The sequence below is a fragment of the Leptonychotes weddellii genome, chromosome 5 (genome assembly GCF_054177405.1).
Source record: "Leptonychotes weddellii isolate Sample4059 chromosome 5, ASM5417740v2, whole genome shotgun sequence".
Lineage (NCBI taxonomy): Eukaryota > Metazoa > Chordata > Mammalia > Carnivora > Phocidae > Leptonychotes > Leptonychotes weddellii.
The window spans coordinates 141,949,982-141,968,981 of NC_138373.1; the positions used below are offsets into that span (position 1 = coordinate 141,949,982).

General features: G+C 36.6%; 1 protein-coding gene across 4 annotated transcripts in view; it reads left to right on the forward strand.

Moving 5' to 3' along the window:
- The window catches only part of MYBPC1 (myosin binding protein C1), a 75,840-nt gene that overhangs the window by 24,045 nt on the left and 32,795 nt on the right, over nucleotides 1-19,000 (forward strand). For 2 of the 4 annotated variants that reach the window (XM_081822289.1, XM_081822290.1), the window contains exons 4-11: nucleotides 3,337-3,375; nucleotides 3,883-3,918; nucleotides 5,501-5,611; nucleotides 7,333-7,481; nucleotides 7,818-7,935; nucleotides 9,402-9,453; nucleotides 11,723-11,779; nucleotides 17,173-17,339. In XM_081822289.1, coding sequence (XP_081678415.1) covers nucleotides 3,337-3,375; nucleotides 3,883-3,918; nucleotides 5,501-5,611; nucleotides 7,333-7,481; nucleotides 7,818-7,935; nucleotides 9,402-9,453; nucleotides 11,723-11,779; nucleotides 17,173-17,339 — 729 coding nt within the window. The remainder of the gene's footprint in view (nucleotides 1-3,336; nucleotides 3,376-3,882; nucleotides 3,919-5,500; nucleotides 5,612-7,332; nucleotides 7,482-7,817; nucleotides 7,936-9,401; nucleotides 9,454-11,722; nucleotides 11,780-17,172; nucleotides 17,340-19,000) is intronic. The other 2 variants (XM_081822291.1, XM_081822292.1) reach the window with 1 other exon arrangement.

Sequence of the window (19,000 nt, forward strand, 5' to 3'; positions counted from 1 at the left end):
GATTTCTCTGCTTGAGGATTCAGAACTTGGTCACAATCAAACAAGGTATTATATCAGCAGTTAAGTGAGGTTTGTTGAGAGTCACATATATTTTAATTTTATGTGCTTTTTGGTCTTTTCAAAACTCTGACCAATTGTCCCAAGTTAGTATGACTTAAAATTAATTTAGGAAGGCAACTTCAATCAACCATAGGTAGAAGTTATTCTATGCCAAAGAGAGTATGTAGAATCATAATCTATATATTCTACTGTCTCTGCAGTTTTCTCCCTGCATTCCAGATTTCCTGCATGCCCCCCTAAAATCCCAGGCTTGTAATATGAGACTGAGTTTCTTCTCTACTTTCCAGGCCTTCTTCTCTGGGAACTTCAGTTATTTCAAGAATCATTTTTATGGTTTTACAATTGCTATTTTCCCATTACTTAAAGAAGTAAAATTCTGCTTTGGTAAATTTCCCTTCCATGAGCTAGGGGAGAGAGTCTGCTGCTCTGGTCTGTGGTCTTCAGATATGCTATATACTAAGGATCCAAAAACAGATGTTTTTCATCATCATGATAGTCACTTGGAAATAGAAAAAAAGAAAATATGACTTACATATTGTATTTTTTGTTTTGTTTGAAAATATTCTTTGTATGATGCCATGCCTTTCATATATGTGTTGTTGAATTAGGCACAACCCAGAAGAGTTGGATATTTGGTTTCCCTTCTAGCAGTAGAACCTGTTTTCCCACAGTAAATAAGAACAATTAGACCTTTCATTCTCATCCAAATCAACCAAATTCAAGCAGGCAACTTTTCAAGAATTTAAGGTCAGGATCCAACATCTTAACTACATTTCCCAATCTAATGGGACGCCAGGACCAAAGCTACTTTTGAAAGGGAATCAAAAACTTTGCCCCTGGTCAATTATATTTTCTAGCACTTCAGTATATCTGAAAATATACGCACAATGAATCGCCAATTGAGAAGTAATTGCTGTTTGGAAGTAATGTTGGATCATCCAGAGTATCATTTCATGATACCTTGAAGCACTGCCTTAATACGTGGTGCATTAATAGTCTAAAATAATTGGGCATGTCCCTCCAAAAGGTTTTTTTTGTTTGTTTCGAGTTTTTATTTAAATTCTAGTTAGTTAACATATAGGGTAATACTGGTTTGAAGAGTAGGATTTAGTGATTCATCACTTCCATCTAACACCCAGTGCTCATCACAGTAAGTGCTCTCCTTAATGCCCATCACCCATCTAGGCAATCCCCCTGCTCACCTCCCTCCATCATTTAGTGGACTTCGAAACTACTCACCTATCAAATTTTTGCCTAACAAGTGGATTCTTCTTTCATATTAGTTTTATGAAAGTATGTAAATACTCTTTTTTCAGTCATTTTGCATTCCAAACGATTAACTCAATTCACCATGCGCACTGCACAAAGCAAACAAGCAACCACAAAACCCGCCTAAAATGAAGTGATCATTTGACTCAAAATGGTTCTAGCTTCTACTTTACATATAATAAAGAAGCTCCTTTTTTGGATTTGCTTGAGGTTTAAAACTTATTTTCAAGAATTTTGACAGGACTTTAAATCAAGATTCTTTACATATTTCAGTAAATAAAAGTCTCTGAATAGGTTAAAAGAATAAAATATTAAACACTGAATTAAATGCATGGCAAATAATATAGAAAAATCTCAAGATATTTTTGGTTATGTAAAATTGTGATTATTTTTTTTTAAACATTTTATTTGTTCATGAGAGATAGACAGAGAGAGGCAGAGGGAGAAGCAGGCCCCCCAAGGAGCAGAGAGCCTGATGCAGGACTAGATCCCAGGATCCTGGGATCATGACCTGAGCCGAAGGCAGATGCTTAACCATCTGAGCCACCCAGGTGCCCCAAATTGTGATTATTTAACAGGGTTCTGGAATAGCTCAGACATACCTATACTTCCCCAAATGCACAGTTTTGTGGAATGTTAGTGGATGTTCCAGGAGAAAAGGATTGAAAAATGAACGAAGTTTGGGAAAGGCTAACTGCTGGATCATTTTTTGTCTCTACCCCTCAATGTCAGTGCCCATTAGCACAAGGCAGTCTTCGTGATTCCCTTCAGTAAGTGCACACCCATACAATACAGCAAAATACATGCGTTTAATTTTATTTAGTTTAGCATTTTCCAAGCTTCCTTGACCCCAGAGAGTTTCCTTTGAAGAATCCTAAATCCCACAGTGTTCAGTGAATCCCCTCTTAGATTTCAAAGATAATGACATTAAGTTTCTTTACATATTACATTCGTTATTTTGTTAAAAAGTAATAAAACATATTCCTGGGTGGCATTTTTAGAAAAGAAATTTCAGGCTAGTAAATAATCTTTGTAGTAACTATTCTAATAGCTTATATAAAAATGTGCTATTTTACCTCTTGTCGGGAATTTTTTAAAGCACTTTAAAATTAACAGCTGTGTGCATATGTATCCTATTTTATATAGTCATATAGGTTTGTGCTTTGAAATTCACAACTACTCTAGTATTTTAAGTACAGAGATTAATTTTTATGCTTTGGGAAACGAGGGGCAGAGATTCAGATAACACCAAATGCCTATTTAAGCATCTAAAATTGTAAAGACACTTTGCAATTCAGACATTTTGGAAACAGAATATTCAGTTCCTCTGCACAAAAATACTGTAAGGCATATTTTGAATTTTACAAACCTGCATTCATAAAGATTAAAAAAGTATACAGCATTGGCCAACACCAATATAATCATGGGAAAATGCTCTCAAAGTTCCTAAAATGAATATTGGTAAATTTAGCAAGTATGACAAATTTATTTATCTTAGTTAATGTAGTCAATGTTGCTTTTTGTCTCCTAAATATAAAAAGGGGAATTAATCACAAGGTTTTCAGGGGCAGGGGAGAATGAGTTCTCATTCATTTATGTTTTTTTATGTCTATGTCCAAATGACTGTGGTATATGAATTATGTCTGACACTGACTTTAGTTACAAAATAAGAACTTGAAAACACCTCTATTGTTGACTTTGTCAAGGTTTGGTTTTTAGCATTAATTTTTTTCCTAATGTACAGTTACATGAGACATTTGCACAGAGTTTCATTTCTCAATTTACACTTTCATTGGATTTCTCTATTCTCTCACCCATTTACTTACTTATTTTTCTCTTTGGTCTGAAATACTGAGTTTAATCTTTCAGGTACTGAGTCTTCTAAGGCTTACTTATCAGTTCAAAGTGTTTTGTGTGTTTTCTTCTCTTCTCAGCTTTCTCTTTTTGCAGGCTACTCAGAACAAAGTCCTTTTCTTCTTGACTTTTTATTTCTATTTCTTGTTTCAGATGAAGAGGAAGCCTCCCCGCCTAGCGCCCTGCCTCCAGGTTAGGATGATTCCAACCACTTACCCCAAATTTAATTATTGTTAACTGACAGTAAAGAAAAAGAAAAGGCAGAGAAACTTGATAAGACAGTGTGCAGAACAGGGGCACCAGGTTCTGCCCCTGCCAGGAGGGAAAACCTTGGCTTTAATGGTGATTTTTTTTTTTAACAAAAGGAGAATTTCTTTGTGAAATAAATAAGATTAGTAAATCTTGGATATAAATTTTAGGGGCAAAAATGTTTGTCTCCTATTTCTAGCTATATGCCATTATCCCCTGTTCTTTAGACATTTGAATTCTTTTACTTTATTATTGTTTCTTAAATAAGACACATACTTTTTATAGATGCTTTCATAGTTGAAGCTCTACTGATTTTCCACCCAAGCTGACTCTAGTTCTTTCTCCCCATCATGAGGGGAGACGGGGTTTGGGGGAATCCAGGAAGGTTGAAGTCAGCTCTCCATTTTCACTCCTTGCCCTTGTATCATCCAAATCACGCTTTCCTTTCAGGTATGGGTAGTCGGGCCCTCGAAAGAAAAGATTCAGGTGAGCACTCGCCTGGAGTAAGGCGCCCGACCCCATCCTAATATAGTCACTAATGACCTCATTTCTTGAAGCTGTTTTGATACTAATCTTTGTTTTATTCGGTTTGTAGCTTTTTTTTTTTTTAGCACTCTCTCATTATGTATCCTCTTACAAGAAAACTAATGTATTGAGAAATAATTAATTTTGCATGACACACACAAATACAGGAACTTAACCACATATACCACACATTTGTGGTTATTATAACTATCTTTTTTAACATGAGCAAGTACACGGAGATTAAGAAACTGAAAATCTCCACTTTGGGGATGTGCTAAAGTTAGAGAATAATTCACATTTCCATAGAACTTTTTTAGATTTTCTAAAAGCCTCCAAATGCATCTTGTCAGCAATCACTACAATTCATTCAACAAATTTGTGTTTAGGGCCTACTACAATCCTACTGTGGGCCTTATGGGCCAGGCACTTTTGCAGGTACTTGTAGGTATAAAAAGGAAAAACAATACACGCTCCTGTCTTCGTGTTACAAATTCATTATTACTATGAATTTCACATACACATACCCCAGCCCCTCCCCCGCTCACACATAATCATGTGACTACATTGTATAACTTCATTGTGAAAATGATAATCTCCATGGACAGCATGATTGATACATAAACTAAAATAACTAAATGGATTTTCCTTCTTTTCAAGAAACATTAACAGAGAGCTGGCACCCATGCATTTTTTTCCCAGTTACTAAGTGGCTGAAACTGAACTTCTCTACGTTTAGCTCTTGGAGACAGAGGGAATGTCTACAGTTCTCTCTTCTGCCCTCCTCACTGAAGTTGACTGCTGATTAATACCAACTAAGCACCTGGAGTGCAACCTAGACAATGAAAATAAACTTCACTTTCAGCTTCTCTCTCTTCACAGAAAACCTCAAAGGGTTGATTTTTCTTTTTCTGTTTCTCCCCTCTTGCAGGATGCACCTTAGTGTCCTTGAAATTTGTGCCTGCAGGTCATGATCCATTACTTAATTGTCGAACTATGGCCTTATTTATACAACCCTAATGGAATCATCCAATAATATAACAGCAAGGAATCTAGAAATACCAGGCCAGGTTTGGCTGTCTGACCCTTCCCAGTTGATCAGCAAACTGACTTATTCCTTTAGTCTTTTCCAGTTCTGTTGTTGTATAGATGTGGCACGCTATAGTCATTTACCTAATATGACATTGTACTGCCTTAATATACTTCCCACTTTGTTTATCTGTTAGGGGACAGACAGAATGGGAAAACAAAGAAACCATGGCTGGCAACAAACTCAGAGTAACAATCTACCTGGACAGTTCTACTATTTCTAGGAATAGAAAATGTTCTTTATCCCATCATGAAAGAGGCATCCCTGTAAGAATGGGAATCTGTCACTCTCTACTGATGGCTGCAGGGGAGATGGATGGAGAGAATGATGTTATATTTATCCAGGTTTATTAGACAAAGGAAAGCTTCAGCGTTGACGAGAACAACAAACCCAGGTAAGTCTGCTTAAGAAGAACTTGGTCCTGAAATCATCCTTTTCCTCCTTTCTGCTCATTAGAATGGTCTCTTGGTGAATCACCTGCTGCGGAGGAACAAGACAAGCAGAATGCCAATTCCCAGCTGTCCACCCTGTTCGTGGAAAAGCCTCAAACGGGATCAGTGAAAGTTGGTGAGCGCCAAGCATTAAGTCTTGCTTTTCTTTTTAAATGGAAGTGAAATTCACATGGCATAAACTTTACCATTTTAAAGTGAACAACCAGTGGTTATTAGTGTTGTGCAACCGCCACCTCTATCTAGTCCCCAAACATTTTCATCACCCCAAACAGAAACCATGTACCCCCGCTACGCCATTACTCCCCATTCTCCCCTCCCAACCCTTGACAATCACTAATCTGCTTTGTCTCTATGGATTTCCCTATTCTGTATATTTGGTAAATGGAATCACACAATATATGACTTTTGAGTCTGGCTCCTTTCCCTTAGCATAATGTTTTCGAGGTCCCTCCAAGTTGTAGCATGAGTCGGTACCTCATTCCTTTTTATGGCTGAATACTATTCTATTGTATTTACATACTAAATCCTGCTTTTTATAACCTGAAAAGGAGAGTGACAGCTATCACTTCAGGAACCTTTAGCACATAGTAGTTGAGTGCCTGGACCCTGGAGCCAGGTTGAGTTCAAATCAGTTTACTCATCTGTAAAATTGAGATCCTACCTGTGAAGTACTTTGAACAGCACCTGGCATATCTTAAAGCTCTGAGGCAGTGTTTGCTGTCATTATGACATGCTCATTCCATAAGATGATTACAAATCTGTGTACACACTGTATGATAACGTGTAGTATCTCAGAGGAAACTAGTGGGACAGGGGTTCAACTTTGGAGCTATTAATTAAAAAAATATTGATTACACACCCTGTTTTAGGCACTGTGCTGAACACTGAGTATAGCATGTGAGCATTCAGAACTTACAGTCTTAATGGGAGGAACAGACAACAAGAAATTAAACAAACAGATAATCACAAAAGCCAAGTGCCATGAAGGAAATAAACAGGGTGGTAAGTTAGAGAGGACTTGAAGGTCCAGGAATTTTGGCAAATAAATTTTTTTAAAAAATTTATTTATTTATCTGACACAGAGAGAGCACAAGCAGGGGGAGCAGCAGAAGGAGAGGGAGAGGCAGGCTCCCCGCTGAGCAGGGAGCCTATTGGGGGGGCTCGATCCCAGGACCCTGGGATCATGACCTGAGCCAAAGGTAGATGCTTAACCAACTGAGCCACCCAGGTACCCTGTGAAATAAATTTTTATAAGGAATATATTGTGATCAGAACAAATGAGCACAAAGCTGACTGACTATATTCTAAAATTACTTCTTTCAGGTCTAGAATATAGAAGCACACTGCAGGTAGATGGAAATATTTGCTCCCTTGTGTTTCTGGAAGACACCAAAGTGCTGGGCTAGAGTTTTGGTGTCCTTAGGGTCCAGTCAGTCAATACAAACAGATAGGCAGGTTGATTTAAAAAAGATTAGTTTTGTTTAGTCACAGTTAGTCATGTAAGTCTAGACTTCCCATCATCCTACCTAATAAGGATAGAAAAAAAAATCCATACATTTGTGAGGTTTTCTATTTTTATTTCATGTATATATGACAAAGTCAAACAGAAACTATTTCCACTGAGTAACCCATTTCTCCTTTTCTGCCTCATAAACTTCAAAAGCAGAACAAGCTGGAGTATCCCAAGGACTCCTAGGGCATGCAGAAAAAATTCAGGGCACAACTCCAGGGGCACTAGGCACATCATAGTCTATACAGTGCAATCCTCTGTAACTCCTTTCAAAACAAATAGCAATTTTTAAGCCACAGTCTGTATCACTTGTGTTTTTTTTCTAGGTGAAAATATCACCTTTATAGCCAAAGTCAAGGCTGAAGATCTTCTTAGAAAACCCACCATCAAATGGTTCAAAGGGAAATGGATGGACCTGGCCAGCAAAGCTGGGAAGCACCTCCAGCTGAAGGAAACCTTTGAAAGGCAAACTCGGGTATGGCCCTTAACTCCTGGCACAGGGGCTTGGCTAGGTCGTTTCTTCTGTGTGGAGAAAAGGTCATTTTCAGGTTCAGCTTTGAGCGATTTCAGTTCCAGAAAACTCTCTAGAATTACCATTCCTGGTGTCTACACTCAAGCATGGTTGCCCTGCTGTACCCAGGAGCTGGGAAGCACATTGACGCCTCCTATGCTGAGAATGCTGGGCTGGAATGCCCAGATGTAGACACAAATTTAAGCCAATGCTGAGGAATTTTGAAAATCATCAAAATGTGATAGCTTCTTTCTGTCGGCAAGGTGGGGCTGAAATGTGCCTGATGCGTTTTCATTGCAGATGTACACATTCGAGATGCAGATCATCAAGGCCAAAGAGAACTATGCAGGAAACTACAGGTGTGAGGTCACCTATAAGGATAAGTTTGACAGCTGCACATTCGATCTTGAAGTACACGGTAAGAGAGTTTTCTTGTCTGGATAGATGTGACTGTTTTTCATGGTGTGTGAGGGGATAGAGGAGAAGAAGGTCATTTAATACTATGAGATTTTGAAAATAAAGTTTTCTTTCAAACTGGGTATTTCTGATTGTGGTAGCCTCAGGAAGCCTGCTGAGTTAAATTGTTATGAAGTGATTTTAAAGTGGAATTTCAGGGATTTTACTGTTAAGTATCTCTTCTCCATGCTACCTATATTCCTTCAATCTCCGAAATAAGGGCTGGTGCCATTTTTTCTTCTACTGAACATGCCTGTTTCATTGGGTCCACTTATTTCCACCCCAGTTTGGGAATAATTTCATATGGGACAAGGATGTCAGGATATCCAGGTGGAAGGGAGGATTTCTCTTATAAGGACTAATGTCAGATGGGGAAGTTCTCCATCCATACGTGCTGTGTACTGTCCAGAGTGAATTTAATAGAAGTAAATGTAAAGGTGTACATGTAGATTGGGGAGGGGGAGAAACACTTCTATAAGTATACAAAGAGAAAGTTGACTTGGCAGCAAAGATCATAAACTTAAGGTGAATCTGATAAACGTACAAGAAACAAAACTGATATAATTTAATCCTGGGCTATTACAAGTGGTTTGTATAGGACCTAGGTTTAGGAAATAACACTACTCTCTGCAACATGCTACTTGTTCCACATTTGGAGTAATGTCTTTGGCCATGGCCACCACACATCAACCTGGATCTCTTCTGGAGTACCGTACCCAGGAGGATGAAGAACACAGAAACCACACCCTAGTCAGCTGAATGTGAAGCAGGCGAGACATACACAACTCATAAATATGGGAAGTGCTGTCACACAAAAGTGTTTCAGACAAATTAGAATCTAAAGGTAGGAATTATGAGGAGGTGATTTTTTGGTCTTAACTTTAGTATGAGCGCTCTTTCATTAAGGCTCTGTAAACAGCCTGGGAAAGGTGTGAGTGAGAGCCCCATCTCAAGAGATGTCAGATAAAGGCTGGGTGATCATGGAGGTACTGTAGAGATTTCTGAATTGAGTGGGAATATGGTGCTGAGCAGTGCCTCTTCAACCTGACCAGGCATCTCTGAGAATCACCTGAAGGGCTTTTGAAGAATATTGATTTCTTGGTGCCCGTAGCTGATCTGGTGAATCAAAATCTCCAACAAGGAGATCAAGAAGCTGATTTTTTTTAAGTTCTTCAGATGATTCTAGTGGGAAGGCAGGTGGAGTGACAACTGGATATGGTAACTCCTGCAGTCCCCACATTGATTCTGTGTAAGGGAGGATGAGGTATGAGACCTCAGCGGCTCAGCCATCCAAGAGGACAGCCATCCCCTCGCTCCCTTCACCCGGCGTTCCTTCCATCCAAAGAATCCCCACAGCCTGGAAAGGAACTGAGCACAAAATTGCCTACTTAATGGGTATTTATTTTGTTGTTTTCTTTCCTTTCAAAGAATCTACCGGCACTACTCCAAACATTGACATCAGATCTGCTTTCAAGAGAAGGTAACTTCAAAAGGGGAATCTAGGTAGCTTTTGTATAATGTGCAAGTGGAGAGTTTTCAAAGCACACATTCCCTTCCTCCACACTGTATATTCCAGAGAGAGCACCTCTTCACTATAGTCAAACATACTCTGTACACAAAAGTTAGTGTTCTAGAAAAGCCATAAGTTTAATGTCAAATCAAGCATATACTGATCATTTTTTAGAATATTCTTGTCATAGTGAAGCTCCCATTTTTTTCAGGTTTCACAGTTGCCTTATAAAAACATACTCTTAATGTCTTCATATGTGGCTTTTCCTTAATTGCATTATTTTTTACCGTCTGGCCAAGAAAGATATATAATAATATAGCATCCGTTAAGTAATGTCAGAAAACTTTTATTTATATTGCTTTTCATCTAGAAATTATTTATAGAGTTATTTAACCATGTGTCCAGAAAACCACAATTAAGTAGCTATTTACTGAAGTTAGCGCTATTTAAATATTGGATTACTAAATGAAAGACCACTGAGTCTGCCAGAATAAAGAACACTACAGAAATACAAAATATAGATACCTATTTGATTTATTTTGCAATTGCCTAAGTTGAAAAAAAAAGGGGTAGGGGAACAAGGAAGAAAAATGAAAAAAATTTTCTAGACTATGAGAAATGTAACTAGCCCCTTCCTGACATTATTTTACTCTCTGCACTTAATTTCTCCATAATATAAGTTCATTAATGAGAACAGATATTTTGTTCTTCTTAAGACTGAATCTACTTAGTTTTGTTGAATAAGGAAAGTCATCCCAAACTATTATAAAGCAATGATTTAGTCTGTTAATAAAAGGCATATTTCTCTCCTAAATTATGAATAAATGAAAAGTTTAATTGCTTAAAAATATATGTAATATTACCTGATCAATCAATTGATTTTTGTAAGTCATAACCTTAATTCCTATAACTTTCCTTCCACCTTCCCTTCACCCCATGTTCAGCAAATACAAAGGGTCCAAAAGTATGCTCATCCAATGTACAAGCATATTCTAAGAGAGGGAGATGTAATCTACTAAGTTTTGTGCTTTAAAAGAATAGAAATGGGTTTACTTCAAAAGGTCTTCTCTAAATACCTGCTATTAAAGAAATTTTGAAAACACATTATTTGAGTTTAATTCTTTTTTTTTTTTTAAAGATTTTATTTATTTATTTGAGACAGAGAGAATGAGAGAGAGAGAGCACATGAGAGGGGGGAGGGTCAGAGGCAGAAGCAGGCTCCCTGCCAAGCAGGGAGCCCGATGCAGGACTCGATCCAGGGACTCCAGGATCATGACCTGAGCCGAAGGCAGTCGCTTAACCAACTGAGCCACCCAGGCGCCCGAGTTTAATTCTTATAACTTACGTGTTATACACACTGTTTTTAAACCCGCAGACTCTTTTCTTAGAAACCATAACTAACATTTGTAAAGAGCAGGAAACAAAATTAAACATGTAAGTAAACATGTAGTGCCATTGAAATGTCAGCTCCATAGCTTCTATTTAGAGTTTATATGAAATCATGAAGGTGGCTACATGCCTAATTTAAGATGCATTTCTCAATAGGAAAGTACTCCCAGTAAAGGGCTCATCAATAATTCAAAGACAAATTTTTGAAAAATACATTTTAAAAGGTATAAATATTAACACGAGAATGAAGAGCTTGTAATGAAATCCCTTCAAAACAGGCAGGAATGCATCTTTTAAAAAGCTCTGCACTAGCTCCATTTTTATGTTATGTTGGTATCACATTATCTGATTCAACTACTGATGGACACAAAGAAGTTACCTTTGAATATAAGCTTTGTACTTATATATTTGACACTGGTATACTTCGTCCTCCAAGCCAATCTCTGACCTGAATAACAGAGATCAGCAAAAGTCCTTTGCTTTTTACATAGGTAGGTTTCTAGAGCCCCCAACTTGGAAAAACAAAGTACTTTGTGTTGCTTGGCTTAAGTGCATTTGTGTTACTCTGTTTTAACACAAATCCAAGCAGTTTTATATATGCAATCTACAAAAATGTGTCTTCTGAAATCGTAGAGTAACACAAGCTCCTCACATTTACTTTTCCACAAGTACATACTCCAAAACTTAAAATGTCACTTGTGTGAAAAGAAATAGTTTGTGTTGATTTAGTCCCATGACTTGCGTGCCAGTACAAAATTGCATATATGTTATATGCAGAGTGTGTGGGGGAAACTCTTGTGTATATGTCTCAGCATTAAACCCAGATTTGCTTTTCTTTTGTTAATGACAGTGGCGATGGTCAAGACGATGCAGGGGAACTTGACTTTAGTGGTCTCCTGAAACGTAGGTGAGAACCGAGCAATGGAGTGAGGCTCTGTGGCCTGGAAATCTTTTAGACACCCACTCAGAGAAGTCAGTTTAAATGGATGTTTTTGGAAGAATTTCTCCTTTCTTAAAATGTGTTTCGCTTATAGAATATAACACAGAGTCAACTAAGAAAGAGACCGAGAAATCACTACATACTAATCTGCTAAAGATTTTAGCTGATGCTTTTTAACCTTCTTTTTAAAATTTTTCATGAGTCTTCATATATTTTCTTAGTTGGGGATGAGGAGATCTGAAAACTGAAGCAGAAGACCTAAATACCTAGGAGTCTCTGATTTCTCGATGATTTCTATCATTTCAATCATGATTCCTTGTCATGATCAAATAAATAAAGCCTCTATTGTCCTGCCTTGATATTTTACCAAAAAATCAATTTCACAATTTTGGTAAAAGTCTCTGCAGGCGTATATGTGTTTGTGTGTGTGTGTGTGTATGGCAGATCAACTTTAAAATAGTATTTATGATTAACTGTATTACATCAAATCTAAGACACAATTCATTTGAATATATATCTGTATTTCATAAATCACTAAGCAATGAAAAAAATTGCTCCAGAGAGTTTATTATGACACACTATTCATTAGAAGATACATCCTTATTTAAGATGTTTAAAATGTCAAAAAATATGCATTTTAGAAGAGATAAAATATAGTAGTAAAATGGAAATAAATATTTAGTATTATCACTCACACTCCCTTAACATTGTTCTCTTACAATAAAATTTATAGATTTCATTATGGATATTCAGTACATAACCATCTTATAGGATTTCTGCCCGTATATGCATATATATAATCATATAATATATATATGTGTTATATATAAAGCTATACATATCCAGATATTTACTATAGTGCAACAAAAAGAACTTGATTTTTGCTGGGATTTTATTTAAATACCAAATTTGTGAATAAATAATAAAACTATGATTCTAAAATAATAATATATAATATTGATATTAGTTTTCATTTAGCTTTTCAGGTTCACTTTTTATTACTTTTAGTGCTTTCCATGGTTACGAAAGAAACATTAAGTATAAATATGCTTCACAACAAATTACAAGTAGTAATAAACTGGACTTGTGTTCATTCTCAGTTTAGTTGGATGGCTTTATCCAAGTCCCTACGAATAAAAAATTCCCCCAGCTCTAAATATTTAGGTTGAGAATAGAAATATTAACAGGTGCAGTTTATGAATTATCAATGCCTATTAGCCAATCAAGAGAACTTGGCAGTATCAAACACATCTTTCACTCTTTGGATACTTCAAATAATCATTAGTCTCAATAATATTTATTAAGTTCCCAAATTTATTTAAAGCAATAGTTTATGAAGTGACCCTCAGTGAGAACATTCTACAGATGAGAAACCAAAGACCAGAGAAGTCAGGTGACTTACCCCGAGTCACACACACACGAATTAGAGACAGGGCAGGGACCTAAATCCAAGTTTCTCTCTGAGTCAGCTCATTTCCTGTGACTCCACATAAGAAATACCACTCTGAATCTGCCTTGGAAGTTGGTGATTCGGTTTATAACATAACTGACACTTTGAGAAGAGAACATTTTTTTCCTCCTGCAATCATTTACTCAACCAGGAAAACACTAAATGCTTTCTTTGTGCCTGGATACACATTTGTGGGATGAAAAAGGTAGTGGTAAAAACATGGATGTAGGTCTCAACTCTCATAGTTACTAACCGGATAACTTTGGTCAAATTACACGTCCTCTCTGATATTGTTTTCCACATCTATAAATGTGGAGAACAAAAACTAGTTAAATCAGTTATGTAAGAGGCTGGCTCATGGCAGGTGTCAAATATTCACTCCCACCAAAAATGTGACACTTCCCTTGAAGAGCCTATATTCATAAAAAGACATAATAATACACACACACGCACACACACACGAATCAATAAAGATGTGACACAATCATTAAACCCCATGCTTTGATTAAGAAGGAAAAAAGAAAGAAAAAAGAACAGATTACCAGTAGTTTGCTGAGTAAAAGAAATCTAATGAATGATCAAAATGAATAAAGAAAAAATTATTAGAAAAAAAATGGGCAAAAAAATGGGCAGCCAACAGGTCTCCAGTTCTCATTTTCTTTACATCCCTTAATTATGATTTTGACTCATAATTAAATCGTTGTTAGCAAAAGACTATATTCATTTAATATACTATACTAATCTACCAGTATAACTTTAGCAATCATTGTGTTTCCCTACTAATTTGTGAATTGCATGTGTTTTCATTGTGGTAATGACACCATTTCTACTCCTCCAAGAGTGTGTGGCAAAATCCCTACAACCAAAATCTTTACAACCAACATTTCTCTACAACAAAAGATCTCCCTGACCTGAACAAAGCCAGAGTATTTCAAATAGACATTAACTAAATCAGATTAAATCTATTAGGCAGTATCTTGTTATGGGATTTGACATATATATATATATACTTGGAAGTTTTATTCTATGTAAAATTTCTATAATTGCTTTGTACTTTACTAGGACCATCAAGTTATAGAAATTTTGATGTAGATGAAAGTACTGTGAATGTTATATAGGTCTATCCCAATGCTTGAAAAGGCATCAGTGGTGCCTACAGAATTTGAATTTTTTCCCTACTGTAATTTAACATAACCATGCAGATAGGGCCATGTGCAGCCACCATGGTAAGTAAAGATATGTTCTGGATGAGTTAAGGTAATGCTACAGGTGGGACCCTTGACCGCACATTCTAGTAAAAAATAATGAATACTTCTTGCAATTTGGAATTGAATTAAGTAATGGAGAGAAAGAGAAGGAATAAGCAAGCAGTCACTGGTATGTATATTCGAAGTTTGATAAGATTAAGAACATGGTAGAGTGAAGTGTATTTTGATGTTTTAATGAAAAAAAATGGTGAGGATGATCAGTTTTATGAATCTGCCAATAAAACTGACTTAAGAAATCACACTGAAAATGATGATCTTTATATTGGCTTCCCTTTATAAATATTCACCTCATGGATCCAGGTATGTCTCAGTGTTTGACTTGTGCTTCTTGCTATCTATTTTAATCTAGTTTGGTATCTTTGAATCCTTTTACCAGTGTCAGGAGGATGGTTGAAATGTGTACATAATTCTTCTTGGTTAAAATACAAATTTAACACGAGGTAATATGGCATATTTTTACAGTTTGGGAACTATATTTAGATTGGAATATGACAAAAATAGAGCATTGATAAAGTGGTTGAAGAAACATCTACAGAGACTATATATAGGTACACACAGACACATTTTAATTGCAATTCTCCAAGACTTCCTACAAAATATTTAAAGGATGTATTTGAAATTTAGACTGCTTTCAGGCAGTAGACCTATTAGATCTGGCAAGTTATTACCAATATGCCAAATTCAGGACAATTTTCTTAAACTTCTCAATTTACCTGTGTTAATAGAGGGTGTAGTTATTATTTCAGTGACATATGAAGATAATGCATGTTTCTCGAGTTTTTAAAAATTAATTAATTATTTATTTTTAAGTGGGCTCCACACCGAACGTGGGGCTCAAACTCATGACACTGAGATTAATGGTCCTATGCTCTACTGAGACATCCAGGTGCCCTGTGTCTTGAGTTTTAAGAGTTACATTTCTCTAATGGTGAGAGTATGGTATGGATTTCTCGGTTCAGTGTTAAAAGCCCTGTTTTTAAAGCCTGAGTACTTAAAAGTCCACAGTCTCAAGGAAACTTCCAGGCAGTTAAAAATCAGATGTAGGTGCTTATATTAGCACTCTCGTTTTCCTGGTTAAAAATAGAATATTAGGAAGAGAGAAAGAGGGTGTAGTTATTATTTCAGTGACATATGAAGATAATGCATGTTTCTCGAGTTTGATAAGATTAAGAAACCCAGTCCTTCCCATAAAGGTTACTAGTGGACCAGTGACCTCTCACTTCCTTCCATTTTTCCAGGAGATTTGCCTCAGCATCCTCCTCCACTGGGCAAAAAGACTTACATGACAGTGTAAATTAGATATTCAGAAGTCATCCTTGCCTAACTCCACCCTAAATTCTATGTTAATATTTATATTCTCCTCCCCTTTCCTATGATTACAATCTGGTATTTCCTTAAAGAAATGCAGAAACAGGTGTAATTTTGCTAACATGATAGCATGAATCTGTTTTCACACTGGTGTTTAAGATGTGTTGACCAGTTTTCCTGGAAAATCATATCCAAACCAGCATTATTCACAATAAGTAGTCACTATAACATTTCCAAATTAACATGATAAAAACAGTCAACTAAATCTTAAAAAAAAAAAATCAGGACTATTTAGCCAACAAAGGAAATCAATTTAAATTACATTTTGCATTTACAGTAGGGCTCTTTCCCTAAAGAGTGTTTGTTTATTCTTGAGTTTTTCTTTCATTTATTAGTTTTAAAATAAGGATAGACAAGTGTATTTTAAATCTTATATTTTCCTATTCCTATATGTTCTTTATATTTTCTGTATGTTCTTTAGTCAGTGATCAAAATTTGGGGTCATAATTTTGATAATTACACTAAGAAGTTACTTTTCCCTTGTTCATTGGAACTTAGCCATTTGCTTTACAGTTTAACATTTATATTTTTATAATTCATACCCAACCTGCTTTCAGAAAAGTTCAAGATAGTGCTTTAAGATGAAATATGAACGAATTTTTTGCTTCATTTTCCTTTTCCCCTGCCAATTTAGAAAAAAAAAATCTTTTAAAAAGTGAATGTGGCAACAAAAATCATATTTAAAACAAAATAAAAAAACCTACTGCAGTTTCAAAAAAATTTTTGCATAAAAAACAGCAAAATATGATTGGTGTGCACGTTTACTAATATGGTAGGGAAAATGCTATTTGCAAAACCCTAAGATTTGAAATACTTATTCGTACTGTCTTCATATAACAATAATGAAGGTAGAAAGAGATCGTTTTTCTTTCATAAACCAGTATTTAAATCTTCTCATTCTCGTCCCACTTTTCGAAATTATTTCAGTATCCATATCCTAGATGACAACCGATCTTAAATTCCTCAAAATCTCACCTTATCTTTTTAAACTTTTGAGTGAAAATAAATAAAAACATATTCAGAATATTTTCTGTTATCTTTCTCTCTTCCTAATATTCTATTTTTAACCAGGAAAACGAGAGTGCTAATATAAGTGCGACATCTGATCTTTAACTGCCTGGAAGTTTCCTTGAGACTGTGGGCTTTTAAGTACTCAGGCTTTAAAAACAGGGCTTTTAACACTGAACCGAGAAATCCGTACCATACTCCGACCTTCATTGTCCTTAAGGGCCGGTGGGCGGCTACTAAACTAGGAAATGGTTTTCCCGGGTTAGGGAGGTGAAGCAGCAGGAGGAAGAACCTGAGGTAGACGTGTGGGAGCTGCTGAGGAATGCGAACCCCAACGAGTATGAGAAAATCGCCTTCCAGTACGGAATCACCGACCTGCGTGGCATGCTCAAACGGCTCAAGCGCATGCGGAGGGTGGAGAAGAAGAGCGCAGGTGAGCCCCCCCCGGGGGGGGGGCGCGGCTGCGGGGGCCGCCTCCTCTGCGGACCACATCTTCATATCTCTGGCTGGGTTTGGGGTGGGAATGGACGGGATGGAAATTTGCAGGCGCTAAGCTTCTCTTCCTTACCTTTGGCTTCAGGAGTAGTTCGCTGCTCTGCACATCAGTAGCTATGAGGGTAGTCGACAGCTAGTGAAGGTTTAAGGTAATGGAGATTTACTTTGCAAGTAACACATAGAACACGTAATGGAACATCAAATACCTTCGCTGTCACTGGGAATTTCTCAGTGGCCCCTTTCTCCAGCCTCCACATCTCCCTCCCTCTCAAATTCTTGATTCTTGCTTAGGCAGAGTAGATTCGATGTTTCTTTGTTTTACCATACCCATCATATTCTTCATATAATTCATTTAATGGGGAGTGCGGAATTCACTTCTCACACCCAGTGCAGTTATCAGAATATTTTGTAAAACAGCTATGCTGTTCTGCATAGGGATCTGAAGTGACTGCATTTTGTTGTGGTTTTAAATATGTTTTAAAAAAATGCTTTGAGATGTTGCAATTTAAATTTAAAAAAATACATTTTAAATTGATCATAAGCTCTTCAAAATTTCCTGTACTTGGTCATCATCAGTTATCCGTTTTGTGACACATCAAGGTACCCTATCAATCCTATTATTGTTTATTGTTTGTTAAGGTCCAAATAGAATTTATTTATTTATTTATTTAGGCGCCCAACCTGGGTATCCAAATAGAATTTAAAGTCTCTCACCACCTCTTTTAAAAAATCTGCCCTTTATTTCTAAACCTCACTGTAAACTTGTTGAGCAATTGGACCCAGAGAAATATAGAAGTGCTTTGTTTATGCTGTGTTTACAAAACTCAGCCATTCCCACTATTTCCAAACTTCAAAGCTTTTAGAAGTTTTATTCTTGAGAGGTGTCTGAGATGGTAGAGTCACAAACATGTGGATGCCAAGCTGACATCTCTTTTCCCCGCACTGGCCTGTCTAATTCTTATCGCTTAGCTCTGAATTGATGTCTTGAGGTATATGATAGATAACTTTTTTTAAAAAAGATTTTATTTATTTATTTGACGGAGAGAGACACAGCGAGAGAGGGAACATAAGCAAGGGGAGTGGGAGAGGGAGAAGCAGGCTTCCTGCGGAGCAGGGAGCCGGATGCGGGGCTCAATTTCAGGACCCTGGGATCATGACCTGTGCCGAAGGCAGACCCTTAACAGACTGAGCCACCCAGACATCCTGATAGATAGCTTTTTTAAAGTTAGTGTTTATCATGTTAAAATAGGAAGAAGTGAGCTTATTTAAGCAATAGTATAACAAAATTGGAATGATGGAAATGCAAGCATAAAAATTCCATGAGGCATTCCATACTTGTATGTATTTTCCAAACTGTCTAAATGAGTATTATAATTAAAATCAGGGAAAGATTATTAAATTAAGAAAAGACGTTAACATCTGCTTAGGACCTTTCAAAGACAATATTTTTTTTTAAACTACTATGTTCTCTGTTATTTAAAATGTTTTGAAATCCTGAGTTCCTAACCATATATAGGTAAGGAGTGTTTTAAATGTGTCATTATTTGGGCAAGTTTCCACAGTACAAAAACTTTGATAAACCCACTATTTCAATTAGTC